Source organism: Lepisosteus oculatus, chromosome 5, assembly GCF_040954835.1.
Source record: "Lepisosteus oculatus isolate fLepOcu1 chromosome 5, fLepOcu1.hap2, whole genome shotgun sequence".
In the NCBI taxonomy this organism is placed as follows: domain Eukaryota; kingdom Metazoa; phylum Chordata; class Actinopteri; order Semionotiformes; family Lepisosteidae; genus Lepisosteus; species Lepisosteus oculatus.
In genome coordinates, this window is record NC_090700.1 from 45,687,539 (window position 1) to 45,711,811 (window position 24,273).

Genomic DNA, 24,273 nt, shown 5'->3' on the forward strand with positions numbered 1-24,273 from the left:
CTATTCAGTTTTACTGAGGAGGATGAGGTGAATGATTTTGATAAGCGTTTTGTAGATTATGCAGGTGCAAACACACTAAACATTAAATATTATTGCCATTTGTTACATCAGCATGGATGAAGACAATGGAATGTTTGTGCGGAGCAGAAAATTGCTTGGAACTCTTGTTCTGTATCAATTCTGATTGTCTTAGCAAGCGTCAGTATGTTGCATTAATATACCATCATACACTATCCATTCATTTTCTAACCGCTTTATCCAATTAAAGCATTGTGGGGGAGCTGGAACCTTTCCTGGCAATGGGGGCAAGACAGAATATACCCTGGACAGGACACCAGTCCATCAGAGGACAAACAGACACGCACACACAAACACTTAAGGCCTATTTTTCCTAGAAGCTGATTAACTACCAGTATGTCTTTGGATTGTGGGAGGAAACCAGGGCACTCAGAGGAAACCCACACATACACGGGAAGAACATACAGTACAAACCTCATGCAGATCGCTGTCCTGGTCCAGAATTGGACCCAGGGCCTTGCACTGTGAGGCAACAGTGCTGACCATTGCTGCACTGTGCCACCCATAATGAAATAAAAGCTCAAAAAATTCCATTGCACACATGGAGACCTTGGCTGCAGGCATTACTCAGATATACAAAGTAAATACATCTCTGTTTGGACCTTTTATGTTTTTCTAATGTTTTCTAACTTTTTTGTTTCTAACTCTTGCTTGTGTGGGGAGGGGTTCTTGCTGAAAATGATGTTTATTAAGAACTATTTACTTCTAAGAAAATATTTTTGATGTTTTCACACACAGTTTGAATTCTCCACTTTGTTAACACCCTGTATACATCATTGTAATAGTGTACAATCACTCTTTGAATTGACCAAAGACCTTCAAAGATTTGGCAGCATTAATGGAAAATAGAGAGAAAGATATGTATTTAGAGCAACCGAAAAAGTCCAGCTGGCATGCAGAACTAAAAAAGCTTCAGAATTCATGAGTAGAGTCTTTAGTATTATTTTTATTTCAATGTAATTTTTTTGTATTTATCTGAAAAGAAAATGCTGATGTTCCAGACTGAAAAGACATTTTCTAATTCTCTTCACTTCACCAATACTCAGTATCAAAACAACTATAGAAATGACCAGTAGTTAATACTGACTGAATCGGCTGAGATGCAACAAAGAAAATGGACAAACGTTTTACATCTCAATTTACTTTTCTCAGGATCTTAACAAAGATTAACATTTTTTAGAATGACAGTTGAAAAAATTGCACATCGCAATTTTCAGGTGTCAGTCACGCTTCCTTGAATGATCTGTCGGATCCTTTCTGCGTCTGCATTTATAGCACTGTTGAGAGGGTCAATCTTCAGAGCAGCTTGATAATCCTGAAGCCCTGTCAGAATATTTTCACATTTTTAGAGCATGAACCTGTCAAATCATTAAACTCACAAAGGAGATCTGTGCTGACATGTCACATAAGCTTTACTCCACCAGGTGTCAGGGTAATACAGTGGAATGAGGGAAGAAATAACATTTTTACTGTGCAAAAATAACACTCCTAACCCCATTCTGATTCCAACAACTGTTCCATCTCAAGATCTTAAAGAAATATTAGAATTTTAATGACTGATGGAAGAATAAAATAATAATTCCCTTTTATTATTAATATGCTGAACATTAGAGGAAACAGTCTACAGTAAAGTACACAGCTCAATACAATCTCTTTAACTTCAATTTGGTGATTTTTTTTCTCAGTCCTGAGGGAAATAATGTTTCCCAGAGGAAAGAAAAGGTTATGATTTTAAGCTTTCTCTGGTTACCAAAGCATAAGCTGCTGATCAGGAGCAGGTTTAACATGTGGCTGGTGAGTTGAAGCTTGCAGCTGCTCCAGACACACGGGAGTCATTAAACCTAGTGATGACTAAAGCCTGGCAATAATTATAAAGATATAAAAGGCCATGCTAAATGCTTTAACAGTCAGAGCACATTCCCAGTCCCGGTTTCTCTCAGTAATTTAGTTTTTTCGTACAGGTGACAACAGAGTGAAATTTCTGAAATAGAAAGCTGCCAAAGAGATGTAAAACAAAATTATTGTTTAACAAAAAAGATATATGGTGTTCATTTAATAGATACCTTCAGTGTATAATTCAAGTTCACAGAAGGCCGTGCCACGTCTCACATGAGCTTTCACTCTAGCATCTGCATTGTCAGCAACAGCTGGTGTCAAGAGCTCAAGTGCCTGTGGAAACATTTTTTTTTACTTTCTCTTGGATACATTCTTGGAGTGTAAAAAAGTGCTTAGTTCATCTTTTTAAAACTGCTCTTAACTACAGTCTTCCTTACAAACATATCTCTCTCTCCAGCCTACTACAGGGATTTGAAACATTTTTAGTGACAATAAGGTGAAAATCGACACTTGTTTAAACATTAAAGTGGAAGAGCTGACCTGAGAAGAGTCTTCTACGGCCTTGTGCAGATTTTTCAGTTTGAGGTGACAGGCAGCACGGTTTAAAAATAAAGCTGGAATCTTATTGTTCAGAGAAATTGCAAGGTTATATGCATTGACAGCAGCAAGATAATTCCCGGTGGCAAACAATTTACTGAAAAATAAGATGAAAAAATATTGTTACTATAAATGATTATAATTATCCATCCATTTTCTAACTGTTTCTTCCAATTCAGTGTCGCAGGGGAGCCAGAGCCTATCCTGGCAAACAACAGGTTCAAGGCAAGAAATATCCTGGATGGGACGCCATCCAGAGACAGAGCAGACACAAACGCAGATACACACAATTTGCCAATGTTCCCAGAGGCTAATTAACCTACTGGTATGTTTTTGGACTGTGAGAGGAAACCTAAGCACCCAGAGGAAACCCATGCAACAAGGGGGAGAGCATACAAACTCCACACAGATAGAACCCTAGGTTTTAAACCCAGGCCCCAGTGCTGCAAGACAGCAATGGTAACCATTGTGCCGCTCTGCCCCCCTTATTAAAATTATAAATATTATAAATTACTTTATCACATTTAGAAACTATGTAGATTTCCGAAGGGTCTCACATACTTCCCCTTCTCCTTCAACCAGTCTGGATTCCTTTCTTCCTCCTTAAGGTCTTTCAGTTCTGGCACTTCAGCATTCATGGCTCTCCTGGCATCAGCTTGCTTTTTCAGCCACTGTTTTCCATAAAAACTGAGTAAATGATGCCTTGTTTTGTAAAAGCTATTACCATTTTAAATGAAAGCTATCAACAAGTATTTAAAAAGAAAAAGAAAGCAGCACCCAGAAAAAAACAACACCGTTTTTACAGGGTAGTGAACACAGTCAACCACATTTTTTTCAAATTAGTAAAATGCCTAGCGAAACTTTCATTTTTGTGGCCACTTTTGTGGCATTAAGTCAGTTTTCCAAACACTCACCGCTTCTTCCTCAGCAACACGTGATTCCCGCAGAGCTGTGGGAAACACACGGGGTGTGAAGTGGATTCGGATGCTACCAGTGGCTCGTGGAGGTCGTACATCTACCTGTTTTTGCTTGTCTGCACTGTTCTGCTGACCTACTTGAAGCAACAACACAATTAGTAATCAATCTCACATTGTGTAGACATATTGGTAGGCCTTGAAGATACAAACTGCTTCATAAAAAAAGAATTTACCAAGTTTAATAGTGTCTCTGCCTCTTGAGGATCCTGAAGCAGGTTTTTGGCTTGTCTTTTTTTGCCTTTCAAGGCCCTGCTGGGCCTCTCTCCACTCTGTCTCTTGCCTCTGCTTCTCTTTCCAAGCTTCAAGCTCCGCTGTAGCTCTCTGGCGTTCAGATTCCTTAATGTTTTCAATCTTATTTCTCTCCTCTTCTTCTAGCTGAAACAGCAAAAGACAGATATGAAGTCCAGGTTTCTGAGCCAACCTGCACTCAAGTTAGCATTTTATAGATATCAAACAATTGGAAATATACTAGCTATAGTTATTCCTTCCCAAAATGAAATCATCACTCATTTGAAGGTTTAAGAAGTACAGTTAAAATGATCACAAATGGAAATAAAAGACGGAGTGTTTTGAGGCTGAATATTTGCATGCTTGAGCTTGTGGCCACCACAGTGGCACAGCTCTTGGGCTAGGGATTCAGTTCCATTCTGGACCTTGAACTTACATGTTCACTTGGATTTCCTCTCAAAGACATCTGGGTTACACTAATTAGTGTCTCTAAATTCTGTGTGTGCTTGTTTCTGTGTGTGTCCCATCCAGGGTGTAGTTGTTCAGGGTGTCTCCCTGTGCTTCAGGGATAGGTTCTGGTGAGCTGAGACCCTAACCAGAAGGAAGTGACTTTCTAAAAATGGATGAATTATTTTTCAGCCTAGTAAACAATCAGACTGGGCTGCTCAGAGAGAAATGAAGTCTCACCTTCATCATTGTCTCAAGGGCGTATTTTCTATCTTCTTGTCTTTTTTCAGCTTTGGTTTTGGTGTCAGCAGCTGCCTTTTTCTGAGCCTTGAGGACAGCACGTTCTCTGATCTCCTGCAGCTTGTCTTTATCAGCTAAGGTAAACATGCAGCTTGTTCAAAATACTTTAGCATTTATCATTTACAAATTGTGTTTCATAAAAATTGTAGTCAGTCACTACTTTTTTGTACTGAAAACCTTTATATACATACATGTGTGTGATAAATTACAGTCGTTTTTTTCATATAATAGGTCCATACAGTATTATAAATATATACAATGTACGTCCGAGTATGTAACCACGTGCTATCCATAATCCACTGCTATATTTGAACGCACAGCAATATATATCTAAAGACTAGAAACGTAAAGGGTGATAACTTCTTTTAGGAAATTAACCGCAATGCTGCCATTGTCAGATCTGTTACAGCAACAAGGTTGAATACTGAATTCCGTTTTTATTCAATCATCCCTTCGAACTATATAGATAAAAGCACAGCTACAGTACCGTTCTTGATAGTGAGTTCTTCCCACAGGCCTTCCTGCTGTTTGTGTAAAGTGCAGATGACAACTCCATTTCCAATTTTTGCCACGCTTCTATCATCATCTATCGGTGCAAAAAGCATTGCTTCAAACAAAAAGGGAGGAAAACTGACCTAAAGGAATAGACGAGAGTTTTACAAAATCGAGCATGTTTCATGTATTGATTTAATCACTTCAGCAAACAAAGACACTAACTGTCTCATACTTCTTGTGATTACCTTCAGATAGTCGTCCGTGGAGAATATGTCTACATTTCCGCGCTTAACTCCTTTCAAAGGCACACTTATATAAACCATTGATTCCGTCTGCGTCCACGAATAATCTTTCACAATCAAAGGCATGATTCGTAGACAGAAAATATATTTTAAAAGAACAATCTTAACACAATAACAAAGAACAGTTAGGTTGCTAAAGACGCATTTTCTGTTGCTGAGGAAGGACTTGCTGCTTCCGGTCGCACTCGGCTTGGCTTCCTGCTTTTCTTGTATCGGTGTTTACAGTGTTTCAAACGCAGCCAGTACAATTGTTACAGTACATTCTAGCCTTTCAAATTTACGAGGATAAGAGTGTTGTTGTTCTTTTGTTTCGCTGTCGAAGACGATAACTTTTAATTTAACGCTGAAAAGTTTCTAAAATATGCATTCTATAAAATTCTATTTAATTTATACTGTCATTCTTTTTGATCGTGTCTGGGATAGCTAGAAGTGATTGTTACATAAAGTGTAATGTAGTTTTTTTAAACTGATTTATCTGACAAGACATTGAATGAATTGATTCAAAACATGCAAGAGAAAAGACAAAACAATCATTTAAAGTTTTTATTCAACACCATCTTCAACAATATAGACAGAGCATAGTCTTTGAATTGTATTTGAAGTACTGATATTTCAGTGGTACAAATATGTCAGCTGACGACTAGTTCTGTACCTTTATGAGGACTTAGAAAAAACTACTATAATCACACTTGGTATGGAAAAAGCACATTTTTGAGTTGTTACAAATCATCTTTTTATACTGCAGTTATATTACATGTACATTCAATACCTGAAATGAAATTATTTGCACATTATCATTAAATCTAGCACGTTTCTAAAATGCCATGTAAGTTGTACCAAACATCATTAAACAGCAATGTAGCAGGCAAAAGTAGAAGATAGCAGACACAGCTGCAGAAGGAGTAGAAGAATTAACATCCCTCAGAAACTCAGAAAGCTACATATTTACCTTGATGCAGCAACACAGTCTCATTAATATACAAACCAGCACATTTAAGGCATCTGGTGTCAACAGTCATCTAGTGTAAATATGTACCGAAAAAAATGCCAACAGTACTCAAGATTAAACATTCAAATTTCAAAGATAAATTCTCTTTAGAAAGCAGTGTGCAATAACAATTATAGCCCTGTCTAGCTTTTATTGTATAATAGTGCTTAAAAAAAAACAGGAAAAAAAACACAAAAAGACCATTTTCTGTGTCTTCTTTGCTTGAGTAATCAGACAGTATTGGTATTATTCTATTTTAAACCTGACAGGTTTAATGATGGGTAAATGTATCTAACATAAACTTCACCTAATGTAGAAAAAACATAAACTAAAGCTTTCCTTTTATGTCATTTCTTTAGTAAATTGTATTGAACCTGTTCTCTTGGCGTGGCATGGGACAGGGTAATAACCATCTTTATCTAAAATTAACTGCCTCACCAAAGCATCCGGAATACAGAGCATTCAGCTACAATATTTCAAAATAAATTATATAATAGTCGATATGATGTAAAACCAAATATATGTCTGTTTTCAACTCAGATGACCCTGAAAGATGTGCAGTAGTCTATTCAGTTGGTAACATAAACAAAAGGGGCTGTTTAATGCCTGCAGTTGAAATGCAACAATGGTTGCAAGGTGTTATTTGTTTCTGGTATTAATTAGCATAACAAGTTAATGGTCTCTTTTCGTTTCTGTAAATACCAGCACCAAATCTTAGGCCCATAAAACAAGTATTTTCCAGGTCACCACCCAAGCAAAAAAAAAAACTATTTTCAGTGTCAAACCACTCTGTCTGAAGGGTTTAATAATCATTTACCAAGAACAGAGGTCTACAGAAACCTTACTGCAATCACATAAAAGAGCTCCAATACAAAAAAGTATTCCACAGCTGTGTCTGGTGTGTGGTACTAGGTACAGTATACTGTATAAATGCATAGAGAATGTCTGTTTTAAATGCTCTCTCCAACACTAATCCTGAGAACAACCATGTCTATATATACTCACACATTTCAATGCTGGTAACATTTTATCAGCCACAGTGTACTGTACATCAACTCAATAGCCCCCCTCACATCAAATAAATCAAACCTTAGTATATTAAAATCATAAAATATTTAAATATTTTTGAATTACACAGTAATTTAGTTCACATGAATTGAATTGCTGAACAGGAAATTAAATTATATTTCAATTTGAATGACACACATTTACCCTTTTACTCCCTACATTTGGCATTTCTGCTATTTATAAAAAATGTAAGCATACATAATGTCACCAATGTGGAACAATTTAAAATATTTTATGTACATGCTAAGCATTTGACTCAATTGCACAGGTTAGCAGTACATAAGCAAACAAAACAGTCCCAATAGATCATATTCCAACAGATTAAAAAAACAAACAAAAAATGCAATTAGAATTTTCCATTTCTTGTTTCAGCACATACTGGTAACATAACCAGTACTCAAATATACTGTAAGGAACAAGTACAAATAGTGGAAAAACACCACAAAACACAATATTGTGCACAAACCATTCTCTCTCACCCGAAACATTTTATTGCAATTTCAAATGCTTTTCTGAAAAAAAAAAAACATAGTGTTCTTAGACTTGGAGAGATGCAAAATTATACACAACATCATAATTACCTCCTCTGATTTCTAATTCCAAAAACAAATTGTACTAGTGCCACAATATTTACTGTAAAAAAATATCACTTTTATTCACCAAAACATTTAATCTTCAAAATAGGAAATTCATCAACTTGCTACACAACATAATCAAGATAATACACTGCTAGAACACATTTACTTAAATGTCATTGTCCAATATGTGAGACAATGCTCTTTTCATTCACAGATGACAAGGTCATACTGAAATGGCAAACAATGAAGTACATGGAGACATAAATCAGAAATGAGTTTTGGAATACTCAAAGCCTGTTCATTAAACTGTGATGGCATTTAACTTCACATATTACTTTTCTTTTACTGTTTATTATAGGAAACTGGCCTCCAGCAGCAGTCACAAAATCCAATTTAGCAATTTAGCACTCCCTTGTTGCCTTTTCTCAGCTGAAGCGGACTTGATGTGGAACTGACTCTGCTTTTGAAAACCATTGGAAAAGTTCATCATGCTGCAGGTCTAAATTGGCAAGGATTCTCTGAGTCTTAGTTTTTGAAAGAAGAAAACAGATTGTGAACCTAGAGGAGGAACTTAGGTATAAATCACAATTTATTGTATGATTTAATATTCACTTTGGTTAACATCCTTTATTAAACACTGGTTGTTATTATTCAAAACAGTCCAGAGCAGTAATTCTACAACCAGAAGGGCAGAAGGAACAAGTGTCTCTTCTACACTCTGTACCTCTTTATGGGGCATCTGTTCAGTATCCAAACTACAGGACTACACCTCAGTTAAATGGAGTGTATCATTCTTGCTACATTAAAGGGCTGTAGACCATTTTGTACATGTGTATCTTTGCTCTATGTACAGTAGTTATAATTTGCTTACTGCTTTTGAAGTACTAAGATTATTGAGTACAGCTTTTCTTATTATATTTAACTGCCTTGCTTTGCTTCACTTGGACAAGCAAATGGACAAATTCAGTCTCAAGTGTCTTATACTGAAGGGAGATCAAATGCTACTGACAATATATAATAGTCTAATGTGCGCTTCATGTGCTGTATGTTAGAGGCGTGCTGAAAATTTTGAAATAGCCTGGATTATATTGCACGGCTAACTGAAATTTGACATTAACAGGTGACTTTATTTAAGAATCAAATGCAATTTATAACTAGCTCATTGCACAACTAATCCTTTGCATTTAAGTACCTTTGTAGGACAAGTTGCAAAAATGCCTGCTTTTAGTCCTTAGCTCTTTATGCATTATTAATTATATCCCTTATGCACCTAAAGCTTTGGTCACTTTTACATTTTTGAAATGCAACGTGACACAACCACACCTTTTTTGTGATTTGTTTTTAGTGCAAAGAGGCATAAAAAATGTTCAACTGCTTGCTTACCCACCTCCAGGAGCCGCCACAACCAAAATGAAAAAACAAGATGTTCTAATCACACTTTTATTCAGAACTCCTTACCCTGTTATACCAATACTGTAATGTGATTTTATTCACTTTATGTTCATCAAAGACGACCATCAGCTCCTGGTTATCAAAACACTGCCGTAACCATTAGGAGAAGAGAACCCCATTCAGGGTTTTCCAACGGGATCATGGCCGCTGTTATCCCTCGGCGTTAACCGACTGCTGTCCCACTAGCTCTCTGGTTCTCATCAGGGGGACACCTTTGCCTTCCATGCAGGTATCACACCCCCACACTGCGGACACCTCAGCAGTCAGAAGATTGTAGGCTGTCTCTGTCATGCCCGTGCAAACCCTGTGGAACCATTTCTGACAGGAAGCCTCACACAAGATGGCTTCCTGGTCGTCGTTGACTTCATTCATACAGATTCCGCAGGGATAAACGGGATCAGTGGATGAGTGGCCCGGCCTGTTGAGGAGAACAGCTGCTTTATTGCTGCTACTGCCACTGCTGCTCCTCTTCGGGGGTGCCTGTTCCACAGCCCCGCAGGGCTGCGTAGGGTTCTTCTGAGCGTCGTTATTGGGGTGCATGCCGTTCAGCTTGTCCAGAGTGTTCGAATGACTGCCGTCTTGATTTGCAGGAGCACTCCTGCTGATCGTCTTCAGGTCAGCACTGTTGTCCTGACAAACATTGTCCTCGGGATTCTGACTTTGCTTACACGGGGCCGGGTTTTGAGAGACGCTTTTACTTGTGGCTTCGCTAAAGTCTTGTTTTGGCATAGGAGCACTTGTCTGGTTGAAGTTATTCTGTGGCTGCATAAAACCAGGACTTGCATCCATGTTAGGCGCCATTGGTGGATTGATATTTGAGTTACCTTCTTGCCCAAAGTTCGGGCCCATGTCGGAGTTCTGGTTCATACTGTGTGGGGGCATTTGGCTGAAGTGGTCTCCTGGCCCAGGCCTAAAAGGCTGATTAGGTGGTAGGGGCATATTGTTGTTGAACACCGGGTGATTTCCGTAACCGGGACTCTCATGATGCCCATAGTTAAAGCCCGGAGGTCGGTTAAAGCCCATGCCCATTTGGTTTTGAGCAAATGGGTGGAGCTGATTTCGCATTGGGTAGGGACCTCCATAAGCAGAGGGCATCCTGGGAGACATATGGGGCGGCATCCTGTGAGGGCCATATCCACCGAAACCTGGGTAATGAGGGTGACCAAAGTAAGGGTTTCCAGAAGGCAGCGGCTTGTACGACGGGGTATTGTAGTTGTCATCAAAGGGGTTTGCAGCTACTAAGTGTTCGGCACTTGGGTTTGGTGGTGGAGCATATTCAGAAAGAGGTGCAAATGAAGAAGCCTGCAATGAAAAGTGCAGGGAACACAACTTTAGCACAGAGCCTCCTGTCCTAGCATTGTGAAAGCACAAACTCTTCACTGGGAAATGAATATGCAAAACAGAAACTCTAACTGAAATAAAGTCCCACGTCTTCAATTTTCGGTGGAAGACCTATAGTCCCCAGTTCCAAAATGTCCACAACAACACATTACAGCAGCTTTCTAGTCTGTTCTTTATCTTTGATGCAACACTTGCAGGGTGTCCTTTGAGGGAGTAGTTGAAAATACATAAAGATGAGACAGCATTATGTATTTTAAAAAGAAACACCACAAAATTATTCAAAGCTTGAAACCTAGTGTGTTTGGGCAGCTCCTTACTGTTACTCCTTTACAACAAATTCATCTACAACAATAAAAGAAGCCACACAGCTACCTGGGTGTTTGACTTGCGTTTTTTCTTATCAGGGCTCCCCAGAAGTGTGCCTGGCCCTCCTGGCCCTCCTAAGCCGTCCAACCCTCCATCTCCACCTGTGAAATTTCACCCAAACTCACGTTATAAATTTGCCTTTTACAGTGACTGAACACATGAACCAAAAGTCAGTTTTGGTATAGGGTAATTTACGCTATGAGACAAAATATTCATATAGCAAAATAATTTATTTAAAAGCATTTTAGTTGGAAAAAAACTATTTTCTAGTTCATGGTGACACGTACAACATTTTTAACATGTTGTAACAACACAATCATGTTCACATTGTAATAAACCACTAGATAATGCATTTCATATAAATATAAATAATATACTGTATAGACATTGCGAACTGTTTTACTTATTAATGTCTTTTGAATAGAAATCCTCAATGAACTGCCACTGTTCTGTGACATGCACGAATTTAGCTTTAACTGTTTTTAGAAATAAGCGTGTTTAAATCACATAAAAAATGTATTGCAGCGTGATGTATTTAATATTTTGCATGATTTGATGAAAACTTCCCAAAACAGGCGTTCCATACGTACTGTATGCTGAAAAAGTTACAATTCTTAACCAACTATGACATCTCTAGAATCTACAAATACATTTAAAAAGATGACAATATAATAGACTGGTTCTTCCCATAAGAACGACTTATTTACCGTAAGAAACAATTCTGTCGCGATAACCGGAACTCTTGACTGTCAGTGCATTAGCTAGCTAACTCCCAACTTGAAAAGCGCAACTTGTGGTTCGCCCTGTTCAAAATGCACTTTCTTACATCTTAAACGTCAGCTGACTATTCAGTTCTTTTCATCAGTTTCATTTTGAGATATGCGCATTCCAGTAGATCATTTCTGGGGGGGGGGTATTTCGTGTGAAAATATTCACAAGACGCATTCATTTCTTTTGAAAAGCCTGCTGCGGTAAGCGAGCAATTCTGAGACTTTCATTCAATTCTTCAAAGGCCTTACTTGAGGTAGGCCGACAAGCTCCTTCACAGTCATAATTATGGTTGAGACTTGTGTGCAGCGTATCTTGCCCCCGCAACACTGTAACATACAATGCACGAACAGCAAAAAGAAAACAGCGAAAACGCACATTACCTCTATTTCTTTTAAGAGAGATGGTGTCTTTCTCCTGTTCTCCTGACATTACAGGGTGAAATACATGACTCAAGGGGGTAAAAAAAACAGTATTTCCTTTAAAAAATGCTAAAGGTAAACGCACTCTTCTTCTCCCTTCGCAGCAATCAGAGCACAGCTATCTGTGTGCAGGAAAGCTGCAAGGGCTTGTAAAGTTTGGGAGGAGCGGACTGTTTCAACTTCGTGATATAGTTGTACGCGCAGAAAATTGCGAAAAGCAGGAGCGAGTGCGAATCATTTATCCCCCGAGCGTGTAGCCAGTACGTTTAAACTATACCTATCTTTTAGTTTAGTAAATTTGAATGTAAATTATACAATACAGAAACCCCTCCATATTAGCATGTGAGTGTGTCTGCGCTCCTCTGTTTGATGTGGTAGTGCCGCTGTCAGACCGTGTGATAAACCGCGGATGAAACATTACAAATGGAAGTGCTGTTACACCGAGGTGCCTACTCATCTCATCTCCCTGCCCCCTTGCTTTGAGCCACGCACAACGATTGCTATTTTTCATGAGCTTTTCCCGGATCAGAATGATTCCTTAAACCAGGCATGCAATTACGTTTGATGAATTTATAAGAAGGGCAAGGGTACTCGGTCCGAAATTACAGCTTCACGCCAGGCTTTCAAGTTCAACGTGTCGCTTGCGTCGGGTTTTTTAAATGCAGGGGAAACAGAAGTTGAAATAAGCAATTGTGGTTTTTTTTAACAGACGGGGGGGAAATGTCAGTCAAGTTAAGGAAAAGAAACGCATGGACAAGCTTGTTGTTAGAAAGGCAAAAAAAAACTTGCAAACTGCCATGAGATGTACGTTAAATGAGTTTTGTGGGCTAATTTCAATTGGCTGGTTAGTGTAACGAGTTTAAATGATGTAATAGAACTAACTTTTTATTTAAAAGAAAACAGGAAGACGTGCGAAAATGGAAAAGTTTCTTTACATTTGCAAATATCCAGAGGTTTGATAGACTTGATACATTTGTTACTTAATTGTGTGTTGTCCACATAGTAGCTGTTGAATGGACAGGCCACAATTCCGTGAAACTTTTATTTGCGATATACAGCGTATAATATTTTGATAAAATAATGTAAAATTACTTTTGAAAATGACAAATTTCTTTTTAGAATCCCCGGGTCCTTTCCTGGAAAATCATCTTCCGTGCTGACAGAATATAAAATGATTCCATGAAGTGTGTACATTCCTAATGAGAAATGTTGGCATTGCTCGTGTAAAAATAATGTTAAAAAATGCTGTTGTAGTGCTTTTTCATCGATTGGGTTTGTTTTACATAAACAGCAGTAAGGGATGCTAAACTCAAGGAGTGCGCTAAACCAAATGTTATTTATATTCCTTACTGGTAAGACTATTTATTGCCTTTGATGCAATTATTCTTATCGATTTTATTCACCAACACATAAGGTTTAAATGGGCCTGGGCAGGTGTAGAGCTGGGGTCGGAGGAATAATTGATGAAGAATATACAGTTTCGAAATTCAGTATGTTGTCTTGATTTGTTTCGTGAAGGTTATGTGAAGTAAGAACGTACTCTTTAAAACGTTATTTTAAAAAAGTGGTATTTAACAACAGTCTTTATGCAAATTGGTACTTGATTAGTTAAATAAGTATACTGAATTAAATTAATATAAAATTGATATTTTTGTTTCCTTGTTTTATAAAGTAACGAAAGCCATAGTAGTAGTATAAAATCTTAAGTGATCATCCTTCCTATCAATCAGGACCAGAGGTCAATACCGTGCTGTGTTTCCTGGGTGATGAGGCTGGATTCACTATTGGATGTCAGATTTTGATTTGTCCTGGGCTCAGAGATGCATGGATTGCCTTGATATTGATCACAGATGGCCTTCCCCTGAAGCCATAAACTTGATGATAGGTTGTGACTGCTCCTTGCAAACACAAAGAAGTGGATGATGCATTAACAAAATTCACATTTCCGTTTTATAGAATGTAAAAACAGCCTGTTTCTCCCAGCCACCACAACTAACTTAAGAAACTGTTTCATACAGGATGAGTCTAATATACACTACAGATGCTTATTCTTTCCACTTTACTGAAGTCAGAACAGACCTCAATTGTCATATCCTAGTATAAAGCCCACATTTACAGTAAAACATCCAAAAACTGCTATTGATTTGGTTATTTATTACGTTATCTTTTTTGGGTCTGTAAAATCTCCTTGAAAAAGCAAAATGTTGTTGGTTTTTGGCCATAGGATGAGTTTTGGTTTCTAATCCCCAGATAAATCATATTTACAAGGCAGAATATTGTCATATGCAAGTTGTTGTTTTGCAGAAATGCTAGACTACCCTTTTACAGTAACAATTGAATGAAATTAAGCATTTAACACAATACTTTTGTGGTTTATGTATTAAAATAGAATATTAATGATCATTGATTTATACATTTGTTTTACTGGTTCTTTCTCAATCAGAAGTCACTGAAGGGATTTGAAACTAAATAATCCTAGCTGTAAAAGATATTCAATATGCTACTGAATGTCATAATTTCTAATGAATACGACTTACAAGTTTGGAAATAATGAAACATTTCAAATCCAGTATTGAAGATATAGCCTCAGAAGGCACAAAAACTTGCATAATCACTGTTTAATGAGCTACTATATCGTGCTACATTTAAGCTCTTTAAGCAAACCCTGAATCATGACACCAGGGAGCGCCATTCTCTTTCATCCATTTTCTAACCACTTCATCGAGTGCAGGGTTGAGGGGGAGGTGGTTGCCGAAGCCTATCCAGGCAAGCAACGGGTGAAAAGCAGGATACATCCTGAACAGGACACCAATCCATCTTAGGGCACACACAGACACACGTGCACTGACAGCAGAGCTAATTTTCCTAGGAGTCAGAATGTCTTTGGACGATGGGGAAAAATCAGAACACACAGACTAGACCTACACAAACACCAAGAGAATGTACAAATTCCACACAGAACCCTGGAACCCAGTGCTGCAAGGCAGCAAGGCTAAATGCTCAGCACTGCGCAACCATGACAATCTGCACTCTTTTAGTTCAGTGTAGTTCAGTTGAGAATTAAGAGAGCAATCCCCAATGTAGCTGCATGCATCTAATTTAAGCTTTGCAGTCAGGGGTAGCCTGATGCTTATGTATTACAATTGCTGAACAATTTGGGCCGGGTCAATAATTGTAAAAAGAAAATTAAACAGAATTACAAAGTAGTATGTATAGGATTATCATTGCGTGAAATATCTTGCACCTCTGCTGCACACAGTTAAAGTGAAGGATGAAATCCATAAAATGTAACCATTTCATATCAAATTAAAAAGCAAAAAAAAATCCTTTAGTGGGAGCCCACTGTCTTCTCATATCCTCTGCACAGTGCTCATGATCTTCAGAAAGCAATTAGTGCGTTTCTGTCAATGCCTCAGCTGCTGGTTGCCTGCAATGCTCTGCATCGAGAAAGCGGACACAGAGATTTAAGATTAGAGGTATGGATTTTGCAATCAGAAGAACAGTGTGTAATACTGATATGGAGAAGAAAAAAAATCATTAATGAGAATAACTTCACTCCTCAGAGCTCCCCAGTATTTAATACCCATCCTAGGGAGATCCATATTCTGATTCCAATATTGACCAGACAAGGACTAGAGGAGAGATTTATCATTCCTCACATAGTTTGTTCTGTGTTCTTGAGGGCAAATTTTTATCTGACATACAGGCATTTTTATTTTCTAAAAGCTAATATGTGGTTAATAAAGGCTCAATGTGGTGATGGGGGATCTTTTAAAGAATCCCAGATAGAAAACATTACCGTGAGTCATTTGCGAAGAAGTATCCTTGAATGCCATCTTCAGGGTATAATGGAAATGTGTTGATATCAAAGTTCTGCAGTTTGGAGAGCGTGCTGTTAATTGTGGCTAATTAAGTTACTGTGTTGAACAGAGCAACTGCTGATGTATTCCAACAGGAATGCTTGCCAACTTCTTGGCAGATCTCAACAAAGCCAGTTTCTGAGATCTGATTTTTCTCCAGATCTCTCCCTTGAAAAGCTAAGAAGAGGGACTGAGATGTGCTTTTCTCGGTAGTTCTTAAGAAAATGAGTGTGAATACAATAGAGTAATCACTTCCCACTGCATGATCAATGATATTGATTGGCATTAAAGGCAGCATATGTTAAAAAATAGCTGAGGTTAATTTGCTTTTCTGATCCTTTGCAAAGGTCACAATATGGACAAATATAAAGGTTACTAGGTGTAACACAAATACTTTAACAGTTTGCAAGGGGGCTTGAAGTGACATATCACTTTTATTGTTTTTTTTCCACATAACAGTTACTTTATGGGAAAACAAAATATTTTAAAAAGTATTACCTGACCAGATAATTAGACAAATGTAGACCAAACTATCCACAGGCTTGAATTGTAAAGCATGCAGCCATTAAATAATACTTGTTAGTATTAGTATGATCAGGTAGTGGTATAGTAAAAATTGGTAATATCAGGTTCCAGTACATGGTATTGTTCATGAAGATGTTCATGATACTTACCAGCTCTTACTTTCAAACATTATAATGCATTTGGCCACTCAGCCAAACAAAACCAGCCTTGTGCACTCTAAGTTTTGAAAGACTTCAGCAGCATTTAATATACTAAAAGGAGCAGCATGATGTACAGTATGATGAATATATTCCACAAGGTGGCAGTTTTAAGCATATAACTTGAATGGACGGATTCCAAAACAATTCAGGACTTGAAAAAAATTAAAAGCCCCAAGGACTTTAATAGGCGGTGACACTTTGACTTTGTGAGCTGTAAATGTGCAACAGCTCAGATATTTCTTTGAACGTTTTAGAAATTTTGAAGCAAATTCTCACCATGCGTATAAAACTGTTAATAAATTCACGCAGGATCTGAGTTACAGCTTCAGTCTAGATCACTTGAGTCATCCCCACAGGTTTGTCAATTTAATCACTGGTATAGGATTACTTCTTTGATGTATAATTGATCACCTGCTTTTCTTTACACCAGTGCAATCTGAATCTGGATCTAGGCCCTGGTCTCCCTGCACAAAAGGACCCTACAAGACTTCCCATTTACCACTAACACTGCCTTGTTACTATCTTCCTAATCTGTATAATCACAGCCATACAATGAAAATAAAGGTAAGCTTGTTTTATGAGACAGCTCCCTCTCCTGCCTGTTTCAGCAGTCTACCTTTCAAATAGGGAAATTATACCGTCAGGTTTCCACTCAATCATCCAACCTGTTTCTCTTCATTTAGGCTTCATATTTTACTGCAGCTTTAAAGTGTTTTTTGCAAAAAAAAACTAACTTTTTTGGAACATCTCGAGTGTTAAAAGCATTAGCAAATGATTTTGCGATACAGAAAATATCCTGATTACACCGCTGCTAAGAGCAGGGCCACAAATCGGTATATTGAAAAGAATTTCCATGAGCACACACAACAATTTTGCAATTTTCATGAAAACTTTTATTTAAACTGTGCAATCCATAATTTTGACTTTTATTAAGAGTTAAAACATTTGGCTTGTATACTAGTATTATATTTTTGGCATGAACTTTGTTGTAGAATAGATAAAGCAGGCCTGTTCTCCAGGCAAAGAAAATAATAAAAGAAACAAAATATAAAATTAAAACAAAAATATAATTACAAGAGGTACATTCACAATTCAAAGCACATGTTGCCTGTCACTCAGCAATGGAAATATGGAACAGATTCCCCTGAGTAAAATTTGATATAATCCAGGTCCACCTACCACTGCTGAAAGAGCCAACATTGCCTTTACCAATAAACACGGCAGCTGAAGTTTCGAAGACCCAGGACACCTGAGATTTCTTTCATACCAGACTGGCTCTTCAACTTCATCCCTTTTATACTGTATGTCCAGAAAAAAATATCAGCGATCCAAAACAAAGGAAAATTAAATGACAAAGGATGAGATACCACTGTCTCTCACTTAACACTGACCACTTGCAATGTTTTCATTCAATGGTGGTTCTGTTCTCTTTAGATCAAAGGCTGGAATGAGCACTAAAGGTAAACAATGAGAATGTTACTGGACAGATGGCTGATAGGACAGTCATGCACTTCCGATCTGAAACTTAAACAGCACATCCTGCTCAGGCATGATAATGTGAGCCGGTTTTATCATTTGCACTATTTGTTTACCTGATGATGAACATGTGACCTAAACAGAGCTTGATCTTCCAAAGAGACTCTTGTCACAACAGCCAGGTTTTAACACATTTTCGTGAGCCATCGTTATGGTAAATTGAGACCTGGGAAAACCCAGAGAAAGCTTTTGATCAAAATATGAACATTCAGAAAAGAGTGCTGAACATACTTGCACATTCCAGCCTTTGTTAAGAGTAGAAATTATAAGAATGTCTATACAATCACAGGCATGGTAAGGAATATGAGGAGCATTAAAAATGAATCAAAGAAACCCAATATAGGAAACTGGTTTGCTGTTTCTGAACCCAGCCATTCTTTGCAACACAGTAAGCAAACTGGCATCTCATCACACATAGTGGGAATTGGTAGTTACCATTTATGCATTAACATTACACTGGCTCATTAAACAAAAAGAAACAAAAGAAATAATATAAAATGCCAACACTGACAGTTCAACACAGCTTTCCAGATTAATGCTCATCTACAACATTTCCAGAAGTTTTACTCAAACTTTTTTCAAATATTTTACACACTTCAGGCATCTCCGGGCAAAAACCAAAAGGCAGTCAGTGCACATCAGAGCGCTAAGCAAAACATATGATAATACAAGCATTTCATTTAGGCAGAAATAAACAGGACCACCAACACTGTTCTAAAAAAAAAAATCAATCAATTTTTTTTGCTCAATTGTTTTTTAAACTAAAGCGCAAGTGGTGCACCACTGTCATCTTGGTTTGTACTCTTGGAGACACCCACATATATAGTTGGAATTGAAACATTAATAATAAAAAAACATTTAAACATTTTAAATGACAAAAACATCATGCAGGCCTATGGAACTACACAGCCAATATGCAGAGGTAACAGAAGGAAATCTTTGGTTTACATTGTTTGCTTTTGCAAATAAAGAATAACTGATTGTGTCACTTTTCACGCAATAATGTACCCTTTAATTAGTCAATTAACTCTGAGAACTACCAATGCCATAACACAGACAGAGGAATAATATATCTCTGTATCTAATATGCCACCTATAATAAGCCCACCATCTTGTTATAACACTTGGGTTTTCAGAGAAAACTGATTTTTGTACTATGTGGAAATTGATCATGTACATGAAATTATTATTATTGCTCTGTTATTTATTAAAAAATAATAAAAGCACCCAACATTCCCAGAGCATTGAGAGATTACCCGCATCTCCACACATTTGGTAACACAATGAGGGCACAGTTACGTGCAAGGCGTCATATTTTACTAAAAGCAGCATCTTAGCTGATCCATGGGAATCGTTATTTGATCTTTGGCTTGGCATGATGATTCCTCATCATAATGTTCCATGGAAAAGCTAAAAGAAAGAAACAGCCGAGGAAGCAAACAATTCTTTGGATAGTAGCATTTGTCACCATTGCATATTAGCTATAATCTAAAACTGGAAGGTGACACTAATCTGAAAGACAAGCGCCAGACTGATAAAACTATGCTTCTATTCTTGAAATAAGCATTACCTACTTTAAGAAACAGAGATAATTAGAATGAGTACTCAGTAGCACTTATAAGCCAACAAAAATATATCTTTGGAGCTAAAAGGTTTTTTGGTGTATACATAATTTTTTGCTTTTCTCGATTTTTGGTTTTCAGCACTTATTTCTTCACACTCTCACTATCCCTTTGTGTCAGAGGGTCAAATCCTCCTCCTCAAGGTGGTTCTGGAGCCTTATTCTGTTTCTTATTATCTGAAAGACCCTTCTCACTTTAAGGCCATTTTTAAAGCTTTTAAGATTTGCTGTATTCAGTACAGCATTTTTTTGTTAGTAACTACTCTATTAAAATATATTTAACGAATAAAAACCTGCTATAAAACAAGAGACACAGATCAATCTGATAAAGGCCATATCTCTGTAGGTGAAAAGAAATTTAAGCTGATTTGTTAGTGTCACATCACATTGGCATTTCTAAGCTGTGAACCATTATTGGCACATGATTCTACTGAAATGTTCTTGCAGATCTACAGCAACTAGTTGCTATTATAAGCAGTTCTAAGAAGATACCCTGTCAGTTAACCATGTAATACAACATCATACATGGCATTACAAATGTAATAAACATTGTTCCCTGAGCTTAGGAAAAATAACAAAATAACACTACATAACACATACAGGAGGTAGTATAAAACAGATTGTAAGGGCAACACTTCACAATACAAAAAGCTTATTTAAAATGAACAACAAAAGTAGATTTACTAAAGCTTAGGTTTTCTTTGTTTCGAGATATCAAATGAATATCAAAGATTTGTGAAAATTATGAATATAGGATATAATGTACAACTATAAAGTATATATGCCACAATGCATGCGATAATAACGGCTGCACATTAAGATATTTTATTACTCACAAGGCCAATTTCCTAATGCTAATCCACTTACTGTCAAAAATGTGTCGGCATAAGAATGAGCTGTGTTTCAGCCCAGTGGAACCTCTCTAAAGGTCAAACAGCCTGTAGTGGTGTTGTGCACCCAGTTAAACTCCCAAGAACAGAGTTGTGTTAGCTGATCAAACATCAGAGCCACATCCCTTACATATCGATGTCTGATGTTTTGCAATTGTAAAGCATTCATTCATTTTCAAACTGTTCCAATACAGAGTTGTGAGGGAGCTGAAGCCAATCCTGGCAATCAGAGCTATTCCAGTCTAGTCTTCTATCAGAAATGTGCAGTAGATACCATTACATTTGGTTTCACACATTAGACTGTTCTCAGCCACTATTTATTTCAGCAATACATGTGTTTCTTTTCACTGGCTGGATGAGATCAATTATCTCCTTGCTACCTTGCTACAAGTGAAATAGACCTGATGGCCTCCTGTCATTTTGGAACCTTTCACTGCTGATAAAGAAGAAGTGATATTTTGAACATTCATGCAATAAGAATATCTTTGAAAAACGTATGACAGCTGGAGTGCATCTAAACCAGTGCCAGCTGATCCATTTTGCGGCAATTTCTAAATACATCTTATAAGTATTATGGAAAGTCAGGAATGGGTTCTCATTCACTGGTCATTTTCCAAGCAAGTATGATCAGTTCCAGTAATCATACTGTACCACCAACTCCTGAACAAGGATCCATGGTTTTCAGACACTATAAACAACTGACAGAGATGGCATTCAATGAAATAATTGCTGAAAGATATATATGCAGCACCACCACCTAATGAGATAAATCTCGTCTACACTAGTGACAGCCAAGAGATGCACTCAGAATACCAAGTAGCAAGTGTGCTAGTAAAACTACATACTCCAGCTGAAATTATATGAAATATCAGGGAATTTTTGTCAGCTGATACTGATGCACAGATGGAGAAAATGGAATATGTGGCAAATTACTTTGTTCTAAACCAAATAATAAAACCTAACAAGCAATGCACCAGCTCTCCGTGAAAAGGCCATGTGGACGAAGATTCCCACTAAGCATAAAGCATTATAACAACCCTTTTTCTAGAGTTTCAAAAGCTGTGCAAAGAGTCTATTCAAAAAAAAAACTCAGGTCCCTTAAAATGGCTAGAAAACCTCAGCTTTGAGCAAATAATGCACCCTTACAATCCCTTACTTCAAAACAAAACAAAAGACAAACAATGCAACACTTATAGCAAAAACAAACTATTGCTATCAGGAAGTATCAATCGTTACATAACCTAGGACATCTGTTATGTAACGCAGGTAAGAAGTAGTTATTAAATATATAGTGTGAGTTCACCACGTGGTAAACTGAGGTAGATATACAGCAGAAAGGAGTTTAAGATCCCTTTTGCTCCAGTGATATACTCTTTTAAATAAAGTCAGAAATGTAGCAGTCATTTTTCACATTTTCGACAATCTTTTTGAAACATTCATGGTGGGTGAGATTTTTTTTTCCAAAAATAATAATAAAAGAAAACATAAAAGGAAACACATTCATCAAAAGTAAAAGACGCTTGAATACCCAGAACCTGAGCTCGGGATCCAACAATCTTTTTGGCTTTCCTGCTCATTGTCTTTTAGAACAGAGGAGACGGGGTGGGTGGGGCTGTCAGAGGGGAAACACAGATGAAACAGTTGCCATGGAGTCTTGAGGCGCTGCAGAGACGTCACCAGGTGCCCCTTCCGACAGGAGTAGGGGCCGCCCCGAGGTGGGCTTCTCGAGAGAAGGTCCTTCCTCCTCCTGGACCAGGAAAAGCTCTTGGGATGGAGGCCGTGTGTTGTGGCCCGAAGACAGGTTGGTCATTTCCATCTCGTCGTGGGAATATCTTCCCGAGTCCCCCGTTTCGTGGCTGCCCTCGCTGTTCTGGGAATGCTCAGTGTCGCCAGCCGGACCAAACAAGGCCTGGAGTGAGGCAGGCTGGTTTTGGCCGGAGGGGCTCTCCTCTTCGTAGGTCAGCACTGTTGTCCCTTTTTGGTATGAGCAAGTAGTGTGGCTTCTCCTCTGAGCCTAGGAACAGAGAGACAGCGAGAAAATGTCAGCGCTTGGAAATTCAGGGAATGTTCCCAAATAAATGGTCAGGAACATTTTTTTCAAGAACTTTTGGATCATTTTCTAAATCAAACAGGCAGTATCAGGAAATCAGGAAATTCTGAAATCGGAAGGCTCATTGAAGAAAAGAGTGTGTGTCTGTTAATACAGTATGGTGTATGGAACGTCACAAACTGTTGTCACGATTTCCTCTCCTGTCTCCCTCATATGTCAGTAAACTGTCCAGCCTCCTCACTCTGTAAGAACACTGCCACTCTTACCTCGCTTTTCTTGAGCTTTAGCTTATCTTCACTGCTGAAGAACAGCCATTTCTTCTTCTTTGTAATGGTGGGTTTTACTGGCCCAAAGCTGTTTATAATGAGGTCTGTTCCACCCTTAAATATGAAAAATAGCATAGCTTACAGTGATGTCTTCCAAATGAATTCTTCCAGTATAAAATGGCTTAGGGCTTTTACACTGTTAAATGCAACATAACTATTCCAGTTATTTGAGCAATCTAGGATCTCCTGTACTCTAAGACCTCTAAGGTCAATAAGCTTGTTCTCATTAAGAGCCCCCAGCACTGTACTGATGCTAAGGTTGAACAGTCTCTCACCTTTGTGTCAATGAAGTTATTGCCCATCATTGGCATCAGAGACTCTGCATTTTCTGCTTGGCTTTCATTCCTCCGAGGGGTAGCAGCATGATTAAGCTGGCCATTTCCTTGCTGGATGATCTTTGTAGTATATAATTTCCTACAGAGACATAATCCAAAATAAAACTATTACAGAAAAAATAGTGTACTATGCCATTTGTTGAATTAATGCAATCTGTGCAAGTGTTTCTTCAGATGTCCCTGAAGTGTTTCTTCAGATTTCAAACAGCACGTTACAGCCATGCCAATTACTGGACTGAGAAAAGCACAATTTTATAAACTAAAGAGGAGTCACGCCACACAAAAACAAAAAGCACATGTAAAATTTAAAAATAAAAAACAAAGATGAAAAAAACTGCAACAACGAAGTAAAGGAAGAGACTTTCAGATTCTAATATCAAGATCGCTGGAATCGAGTGTGTACCTGGCTCTGCCCCGACAGATCAAGATGAGAACACAGATGATGATACAAGTAAAGGCAATGCAAACTCCAACAATGATCCCCGTCATCGACTTCTGGTCCAGATGGTAAAAGCCATTGGAGTAAGCTGTAACACAGTCATAAAATAATCAGTTTTCCAATTTGCAGAAGAGACATCACACAGATGGTGAAAGCTACAGGAGGGGAGTACCAGTCCAGACCTCTTCAGCGGTGATTGTCTCTTTGAGATACTGTTCTCTTTAGTAATGTACACCATTATTAAAAAT

The 24,273-nt window shown here is 37.9% G+C and overlaps 3 protein-coding genes across 6 annotated transcripts in view; all 3 read right to left on the bottom strand.

Annotated features, from left to right (window-relative positions):
* Positions 1-1,004: 1,004 nt before the first annotated feature.
* Positions 1,005-5,430, bottom strand: dnaaf4 (dynein axonemal assembly factor 4). Of its 3 annotated transcripts, none has more exons than XM_015343123.2 (9): positions 5,204-5,430; positions 4,951-4,987; positions 4,404-4,537; positions 3,662-3,863; positions 3,426-3,565; positions 3,073-3,182; positions 2,455-2,608; positions 2,142-2,247; positions 1,005-1,401 (listed from the first exon to the last, which is right to left on the bottom strand). In XM_015343123.2, the coding sequence occupies exons 1-9, from the start codon at positions 5,324-5,326 to the stop codon at positions 1,292-1,294; spliced, it is 1,116 nt and encodes a 371-aa protein (XP_015198609.2). In that variant the 5' UTR covers positions 5,327-5,430; the 3' UTR covers positions 1,005-1,291. The 3 variants fall into 3 exon arrangements, with proteins under 3 accessions (XP_015198609.2, XP_006628776.2, XP_015198608.2); XM_006628713.3 differs by having other exon boundaries at positions 3,426-3,562; positions 4,951-5,098; XM_015343122.2 differs by having other exon boundaries at positions 4,951-5,098.
* Positions 5,431-5,789: 359 nt separating this feature from the next.
* On the bottom strand, positions 5,790-12,762 carry pygo1 (pygopus family PHD finger 1). The gene is made up of 3 exons (XM_006628777.3): positions 12,205-12,762; positions 11,060-11,154; positions 5,790-10,648 (listed from the first exon to the last, which is right to left on the bottom strand). The coding sequence occupies exons 1-3, from the start codon at positions 12,251-12,253 to the stop codon at positions 9,497-9,499; spliced, it is 1,296 nt and encodes a 431-aa protein (XP_006628840.1). The 5' UTR covers positions 12,254-12,762; the 3' UTR covers positions 5,790-9,496.
* Positions 12,763-17,708: 4,946 nt separating this feature from the next.
* The window catches only part of LOC102682561 (protogenin A), a 59,988-nt gene continuing 53,423 nt past the window's right edge, over positions 17,709-24,273 (bottom strand). Inside the window, exons 17-20 of one of the 2 annotated variants that reach the window (XM_006628778.3) lie at positions 23,990-24,113; positions 23,527-23,665; positions 23,192-23,305; positions 17,709-22,889 (exon numbers count right to left, since the gene is read on the bottom strand). In XM_006628778.3, the coding sequence (XP_006628841.2) occupies positions 22,491-22,889; positions 23,192-23,305; positions 23,527-23,665; positions 23,990-24,113 (776 nt within the window). In that variant the 3' untranslated portion in view covers positions 17,709-22,490. The remainder of the gene's footprint in view (positions 22,890-23,191; positions 23,306-23,526; positions 23,666-23,989; positions 24,114-24,273) is intronic. The other variant, XM_015343073.2, reaches the window with a different exon arrangement.

What these genes read in the sequence shown, in the direction of transcription:
- dnaaf4 (XM_015343122.2), bottom strand. Translation starts at nt 5,326, where the DNA reads ATGCCTTTGATTGTGAAAGATTATTCGTGGACGCAGACGGAATCAATG. An exon ending in AGAACTCACTATCAAGAACG is followed by an intron (nt 4,538 to 4,950) that starts GTACTGTAGCTG and finishes TGTTTACCTTAG; the next exon opens with CTGATAAAGACAAGCTGCAG. An exon ending in CCGTAGAAGACTCTTCTCAG is followed by an intron (nt 2,248 to 2,454) that starts GTCAGCTCTTCC and finishes ATGTTTCCACAG; the next exon opens with GCACTTGAGCTCTTGACACC.
- pygo1 (XM_006628777.3), bottom strand. Translation starts at nt 12,253, where the DNA reads ATGTCAGGAGAACAGGAGAAAGACACCATCTCTCTTAAAAGAAATAGA. An exon ending in CTCTCTTAAAAGAAATAGAG is followed by an intron (nt 11,155 to 12,204) that starts GTAATGTGCGTT and finishes GAAATTTCACAG; the next exon opens with GTGGAGATGGAGGGTTGGAC. An exon ending in AACGCAAGTCAAACACCCAG is followed by an intron (nt 10,649 to 11,059) that starts GTAGCTGTGTGG and finishes TTTTCATTGCAG; the next exon opens with GCTTCTTCATTTGCACCTCT.